Raw genomic sequence first — 8,345 nt, 5'->3', positions numbered from 1 at the left:
TGTAATATCCTTGATAGACGAGGCGGTCTGAAGAAGACTCTGTCCTCGTCGCAGCGCAGGATAAGAAGCACTTGGATCAGAAGAAGCACTAAGTCATGCAAAACACAAAGCTGGAACGGAAAAACAAAAGCTCCCTGGCAACGGAAAAATAAAAGCCTCTTTGTAAGGTATAATACAAAAGACATCGGGTATGAGCCGAAGAAACTGTCAAGATACGTTTTTTCTGAAGCACAGATAGCTTCCCCCGACACTTGATTGTCCATCTGAGAGTCTCTACGATAAGGATTTAGTGGACACACGACTCCCATTCGTTTCTGATAGGAGATCACCGTTTTCCTGCTTCCTTCCTGATCCCTGAAAGGGTTTATCTACAAATACAGGCATGCAAGAGAGTCCGACCCGAAGACGATCGCTCCACTAAAATCAGGCCAGGTTAGAAAACGGTGGAAAATAGATAAGATTCACCTTTCACCAGAGAAAGCTATTTTTGGGGGGGAGAAAAGGCATTGCTCTGTAGAGTGGTAAAGAAGACTAAAGGATATTATTGTGCAGATTGATAATTCCACAGCGAGCTGATGGACACCTGAGAAACAATCCACAAAGTGTATTGTGTGAAACCCGAGTCCCGGACAGCGTCACGAAGGCTTGACGGACGCCGCCGAGGCTCGGCAGTCCTGCCAGTCGAGGTGCAGCGAGGAAAAACATCTCAGCGAAGGCTTCGATTCGTTTTTCCAGCTGCACCGTTGACCTTATTCACACGGCGGGAAACTCCACCCGGAAGATTAGCATATATATATAAAACCAGCTTTACGTCACATAAGTGAGGACTTATGTGACGTAAAGCTGACCGAACAATCCTAAAATCAGCTAGAAATCTCAACTACAACTACGACTGTTTGAATTTAGCTGGGAAGTTAGCTAGCTTACTAGCTAGTAAGCTACTAGCTAGCTACCTAGGCTAGACTCTGGTAGCTAGCTATAATGAACCAAATATATTAAAATGTGAACTTATATCCCTCCGTATTATTGAGATCTATTTGTTTCTAATATGTTTTTCAGTGGGGAATCTGTGAAGTGCTAAATGTTTAGTGGTTCTTCCAGGTAAAGTTTCCCAACCCAAGTGTTCAAAATGGCCGCTGTGTGAATGAGGTCCATTACAAGGTTTTACACAAAATGAGGTCACAACGGTCCTGTTATATGCCCTGAAGAAACAACATATACCTTTAAAGCTTTTCTGATTAAAAATAGATGATATTCATAATTTTCTTTTTTTTTTATAGAAATTATAGAATATATAGATTTATTTCTGCAGTGAGAGGATTGTTAATGATTAAAATAATGATAACAACGACAATAATGATAATAACAATAATGATAATAATAACAATGATACTGTAAAATAATAAAAAAAAATCTTTCCCCTAGAGGATAAACATCTCTGTCAGTCAGTAGCTGTGTGTGTGTGTGTGTAAACAGTGCATTACCCTTCCTGTTATTACCTTCTCTTTTGTTCTCCGATCATCTGTACATTTATGTAGAAATAAATTATTCACAGGTTGTGCATACATCTTTTTTTTTATCATATACTGGCTCTGCGTTGGATATATTTTTTCCTAAATCATTTTGGCTATGAAGAACAAAAGAGGTGAGTTGGTGAGAGGAAACCTGAGATAGTGTACTTCAAGTGGTCTGAGATTCAGTTTGTGTCTTCCTGTACGGTTTCTATTTTTTTCTTCTTTTTTTTTTTGGCATAGACTGTAGAAAATGAGGTTGGTTTTTGGCTTTAGTTAGCGTGGTAATAAAAAATAAAATAAAATACAGGGGAAGGGGTTTGTTAAGACGACGGGTTGCTGGAGGCGGATGAGGTAGGTGTGTGTTGCTGCTGGGAGGAGATGCGGCCGCCGGGGGCCTTGGAGCCGCCGGACGAGCCGGAGGCGGCGGACGAGGCCGACCCTGCTGCCGCCTGAGCAAAAAGGACGCCTGCACAGGAAAACAACAGACAGCACAGTTAGGACACATATCATATTTTTTTCTGTTCATATTTTTTTTTTTTTTTAAAGATAAGATGAAACTTTAAAGAAGAAAATAAAATAATAAATAAAATAATAAAAAATATAAAAAAAATATATATATAAAAAATAAATAATAAAATAAAAAAAATTATAAAAAAATAAAATAATAAATAAAATAATAAAAAATATAAAAAAAATATATATAAAAAATAAATAATAAAATAAAAAATAAAATAAAATAAATAATAAATAATAATAAATATGATAATAAATAAAATAATAAAATAAAATAATAAAAAATTTAAAAAAAATATAAAAAAACAAAACAAAAAAAATAAAAATAATAATAATAAAAAAAATAAAATAAATAATAAATATGTATTGCAGTGTGCAAATTAACAGCAGTAAAACTTGCTTGATGCAAAGAAAATAATGTGAATATATATGCAGTATGAAATGGGAGGAAACATAAAATATCTAATTAGAATTACTTAAGAAAAGGGTAAATGTCAAAACAAAATGTCTCAAAATTACTTGTATTATAGTGTAACGTTTATATTGCCTATATACTGATATTTTTACGATGTTTCCACCTGTTTCATACCGTATACATTTCAGATTTTGGTGTATTTTCAGTTCATTTCCTGAATTCATTTTGTCTTGCACACCCTAATAATTCTGCAATCCATACTTTTTATTCATACATTCTACTGAAACTGTACTGAAATCTCACATTTTCTATGATGTTTGCAATTGCTTTTTATAATACATCCCTTGTATTTCGCTGGACTGAAATGTATTTTTGTGTATTTTCATTATCATTTTAAGAGATTTCAGGCTCGCTCTTGATCTCAGTGAGACTACCTGATTAAATAAAGTATAAAGGAAGTGAAACAGGAAGCCATCAGGCCGACTTCCTGTCCCGCGTCATGTGACGGGTACTGACCGGTGTACACCACTCCGTTCAGCTCCACCGACATGCTGATGCTGCTCATGCCGTTGGTGGTGAGGTTCAGGGCCGAGTCCTGTCTGCCGTCTGCAGGGAAACAGAGCTGCGTTACCCAACTCATCCATTCAGCAACACTTTACTGACCTGTACACCGACTGCACAGGATGCTTCTGGAACACAGCCTGGACAGTTTGCAGAACATCCTGACTGACAACACAAACCTGGTCTTTCACTAATTAAATCATTTAGAAGGCAACAAATAAAACCAAAACATAGAGGAAAACCCCCCTCTGCTCCTCTTACACTGCTATAGATCATCATGTTTGATGGATTCCAGGAGTTCATTTCTGAAGAAGTGTCGTAACCCACTTTTCCTCAACCTGCCTCGTCTACTTCTACTGCAGTTAGTGATTTACTACATTTCCCAGAATGCCTTTTGACAACCCCCTGACTGACACCAAAACCTGACGTTTCCCGTTGATGTTTTAGATCGCTGAAACATTTTCTGATATCAGACTCCGTTGTAGCTGCTGGAAATATCTGGAGGTGACGTCACCTTGTCTATGATTGGCCGGTTATCCACCAAGAAGAAAAATACAACAAACTACTAAATGGAGCCAGAAATGAAAGGAACATCACCAATAGCTGTTTTTAAAAGAGTTAAAGTGTTTTAGGGTGGATTTTTACCTTTAGGAACCTACAAACCAAACAGACAAAAGAAACTGAGGCAATACTAAAAGCAAAATCTACTGCCCAATTTTATAAAATTTCATGAATTACTTACACAGTACTATCACATACTTACAATACTTCCACATGAGTTAATACACAGCTTCATACAGCAGAATAACACTGTTATAAACTCAAGTGTTACTCAGACCTAGAGAAGGAATTATTAAACTATCCTGCAACACAACACTGAAGTTTGCATCTGCCAAAGCCAGAAGTATTTGCATAACCGTCCAATTGAACATTTCCCTGAAATCACCTGCATTCCCAATACTGAGAAACAGACAGTGCGTTTCATCAGAAAGACAGTAAGACCAAACCTGTAGACTCCCATAAGATCAGAGTGTCTCTGTGTGGCGAGGGGAATCCCCACACAGAAACACGACATGTATACTGCTTCTATACGCTAAATGGGTCAACATATAGAGCTGCTATGGGTTATTTCCTCTCTGTGGCATATTGTGGTTTGTGATAATGTGACAAAAAAACCTTTAAGAGTCAAATACTAACTGTGACAAAGAGTGAAAATGGGCGAAATGCACCTCACGTGAATTCTGTGGTAAAACAGTAAAATGTACAAACCACAATGACAAGCTTTAAGTCTGAAGACTCCAGAATTCATGTGAATTTAAGTGTAAATGTGGTACAGAGCGTCATTTTGCTGCCGTACCCCCCCGCTTCCCCTTTCTCTCCCTCGTCATTGGTTACCGCAGCTGTCACAGGAAAACCAGGCAACTGCTATGTTGACATTTTGTCTGAACATTGTATTTACAGTGGCTTTGCATACATAATAAGATCAGACATACAAGACATACTGAAACCAGTTGGACAGGTACAATACCTAAAACAAACAAATAAATAAATAAATAATAACAATAAGACAAAAAGTTGACATTTTGTCTTTTGTTACTTGAATTGTAAGTTTACATTGTCATTCATGGGCTGAGAGAGTTTCTCGACATCTCAGCCCTTGAACTCAGCTAAACCCCGGTGTAGGACTTCAAAGGTACATGGGCGTCGAGGAGAACATTAGAATTCTTTTCTTCACTCCTGACAAATCTGCATTTCAGACATGTGTGGGCTTTGTCTAACAACAACAATATCCTTCTTGCAGATTTCTTGTGTTAAAAATACACAGCAGAACTCACCAAACCACATCTCTGTTTACCCAGGTGGGGTTTCCACCATGTTTTGGTTCCACTTCTCTCTGTTTGGGCCTTAAAGGTTAAGGCTGGTGTTTTTTAATGCATTGCTTACCGTCAACAAATCCTATGAAAATAACAAAATCAACAAAGCGTTTGCTCTACTCCCGTTACTTTCTGACTTCCTACGTTCCGTTTTTAGCCGTCAACCCGGAAGTCATTGGCTCCAATTGTAAGCTAAAAACCTTGAAATTCAGCTCACAAAGACATAGTTTACATTTTAAAAATCGCTAACTGTTACCACGAAAAGTCAGGCTGTTGTAGTTATTACCAAATCAAATTCAAATGGGAACAAATTCTTCATTACGCCGGGGACTATTTTCTGTGCTACGGAACTACTTTCCTGAGATCGCAAAGTGTTTACAGCCGGCTTATTAAGTTGTTTGAGGAAAAAGTCGTTTTAATCGTTTTTTTACTACAATGGAGTTCTATGGCTCCTGGGACATGAGGCTGCATTGGGCACCGGCTACATGGACGAGACTTGTTGGCAAAACAAAATCATTGCTGATTTTGTTATTTTCATAGGATTTGCCTTATCCTTTAAGTTTGGTTCTAGTTCAGGTTGTAGCACCAAAACTGCTCCTGTTTGGTTACTTTAGAATGATGAAAGTGCTAATTCAAAATATTAACCCTGTAGCCTTTTTGTTTGAGCAGAGAAAACAGGATAAACTGAAGAACATGTCAGTCATTTGAAAAGAGAGACATCTACTCTGATCAAAAAATTAAGACAAATGACAAAATACATTTTTTTTGTCTCCATCTTTGTTGCTCAGCCTCACTGTGGTGTTTCTGCACTACACTTCCGAAAGATCACCTGTCAATCAAACAGTGTGGGCGGAGCCTGGATTTTCTGTCGCTGTAGTTTGAGTTTCGGAGGGAAGGGAAAGAGTTACCGGACAGCAGTCATTTTTGTAACGTTCTCCCGGTGGCGACTGACTGAAACAGAGAGCGTACCTTGGTTGTTGATGCGGATGTTCATGGGTATCTGTGCGGTCATGGCCAGCAGGTTGTGCTGCAGCGCTCTCTGCAGCAGTCGGTGATGCTCCTCGGCCGGCAGCGCCATCTTCTTCTCCGGCGGCTCGCCGGCCTCCAGTTTGTCCCTCAGCTGCTCCAGAGCCGCCACCTGAGCCGCCATGGCCGCCTGGGCCGCCGCCGCCTGCACCGCCGCCGCCGAGTGACCCGCCAAGGGCCCGGCCGGCAAGCGACCCAGCCCGACCGCCGACAGAGCCTGGCCTCCCTCCTCTTCTGGTCCCACAGCACAGAGGGAGAGACGGCACAGGTTAAAGAGGAACTTTACTCAAATACATCCAAATACAAACAAGTCTGACAGTAAGGGAGCTTAGCTGAAGGATTCTGCTGTAGAAGGATGGAAATTAGTGTTTACTTAAAATTAGTCATATTCAAAGTAGGGTTAAACTGACATAATGGGCTGATATTGGCCTTTTATTAAATAGCAGATATCGGCCAGTCATTGTCTCCACCTCTGATATGATAGAGGTTCCTGTTTTTATCAAATCACCACCGTTTTAATCAAATTGACGTTAAGATTTATCAAGTCACTTATCTGTTTATCACTCTTGCATTTTCATCACATCTATTTTTATCATTTTACTTTTGTTCCTTCCACCCCTCATACAAACCAGTCTGAACATGTGGATTCTTCCAAGTCGTTGCTTTCAACCATCGGCTCGTTCTGACTGTCCTTCCCACCCGACCTGAACGCAGCGTAACGCCGGACTCTCGAATCTTACCTTTCTTGATCTTCTGGATGGGGGTGAGCGAGGCTCCGTTGGTGCCCGGCATGCCCACGCCGGCCATGGGCAGCTTGGGCGAGGAGAGCATGGTGGGCGTCCCGTTGGGGGAGTAGGTGAAGAGCGAGCTGCCGAAGCTCTGTCGCCGGCCCTCCCGCCGGTTGCTGTCGATGGCCGCCTGGAGCTCGTTGGGGTTGCTGAGACACCGCTTGTCACATTCGTACGGGTAAAGGTACTTCATGTATCTGAGAGGAACACAGCGGGTCTACGATCAGCTGGCAGCTTCATTTCAGACATTTAGGTGGAGCGATCAGTTCGGAAGTCTTAAATATTTCCAAGGCTTACAGTTTGTGGGACGTTACATTCAACTGTTAAATGATGACAACATGGACGACAAAATCATCCGTGTGTCCCTGGTAGATCGTTGGTTTTAGTGCCAAAACACCCCAAAACATAAAGGATTATGGGTAGAAGGACACGGATGAGTTTCCTCATGTTTGGAAAGCCTAGCAGAACAAAATGAAGTCTGGACAGATGCTCACATTCAGCTGTTTCTTCATGTGTTCTTAACTGGTTTGAACACCACAGAAGAAGAGACAGACTCAAGTCCATCATGCTGAGATAAAGTTACAGGAACTGGAATCAGATTTGTTTTGACTCCCTCTCTCATACCGAAACTCTGTCCAATAAATGAGCTACTTGTCATGAGTCATGTGACTTTTGTTTACAAGCCCTGGTTCGCTTGTAATTGGTCAGTTTGAACCTAAACGAACCAAATACAAAAATACAACAAAGACAGTTTTTCCACTGTGGTTCAAACCAACAAAAATAAACCGTAGGTGTGTGTGTGTGTGTGTGTGTGTGTGTGTGTGTGTGTGTGTGTGTGTGTGTGTGTGTACTGACTGTGTGCGGAGGGTGAAGGCTGCGCTGGTGATTGAGGTAGGCAGGTTGAGTCCCTTGGTGATCTCCCTCCACAGCTTCTTGTTGATGACCTCCACCAGGCCGCCCTTCTCCGTCACCAGCTGGTACAGCATGTACAGATCCAGGACCTGCTTCGCCATGATGGGGATACGATTCACTGGGGTTCCTGGGACAACACACACACACAGACACACACACACACACACAGAGGGGAAAGGTCAACAGAAAAGAAACGTGGCCACGATTCAGCAGCAAAATTAGCAAAGATGAAACTTTATTGATCCCAGTGGGGAAATTAGGTCGCTGCAGCATCAACAGTAATAGGATTCAGCAGGGAAGAAATTAAATTAAGTGCGCAAATTGAACATAAATTAGGTCATACAAAACAGTAGAAACAATACTGGTGAAAATAATAGATCAACAAAAACAATAAAAGCAATAAAACAGAATGTAAACAATTGCGGGGTTATGTAAATTTATGCTGCTGACAATTACCAGGCATGAGAGAAAGAATGGATCATTAAATTGTATGGGTTTGTGGGTTAACAGTCTTGATTGCTTACTTAAATAGGGACAAATAGACCTGAAATATGTGCTGTATATATAAATTTAAGCAGATTTTTACATATATACCGTATAGATATAGCTATGTATAAACATATTGCTATATAATTAAATATGTATACATATGTAAGTAAGTAAATGAAGAATTGTTTGTTTTCACAATAATTTAACTGGAAATTATTCCAATCAACGTTGTAGTGATAAATTACAAAAGAGG

General features: G+C 40.3%; 1 protein-coding gene across 1 annotated transcript; it reads right to left on the bottom strand.

Annotated features, from left to right (window-relative positions):
• Nucleotides 1-931: 931 nt before the first annotated feature.
• On the bottom strand, nt 932-7,726 carry arid3a (AT-rich interactive domain 3A). The gene is made up of 5 exons (XM_071539743.1): nt 7,547-7,726; nt 6,644-6,888; nt 5,847-6,137; nt 2,959-3,048; nt 932-1,980 (listed from the first exon to the last, which is right to left on the bottom strand). Exons 1-5 carry the CDS (start codon nt 7,702-7,704, stop codon nt 1,835-1,837), a joined length of 930 nt encoding a protein of 309 aa, XP_071395844.1. The 5' UTR covers nt 7,705-7,726; the 3' UTR covers nt 932-1,834.
• Nucleotides 7,727-8,345: the final 619 nt, after the last annotated feature.

This window comes from Centroberyx affinis, unplaced genomic scaffold, assembly GCF_046629955.1.
Source record: "Centroberyx affinis isolate AG114_WGS23_722 - 3 ecotype Tasmania unplaced genomic scaffold, CSIRO-AGI_Caff_v1 ptg003505l_1, whole genome shotgun sequence".
Lineage (NCBI taxonomy): Eukaryota > Metazoa > Chordata > Actinopteri > Beryciformes > Berycidae > Centroberyx > Centroberyx affinis.
This window is presented reverse-complemented; position numbering and strand designations above follow the sequence as displayed.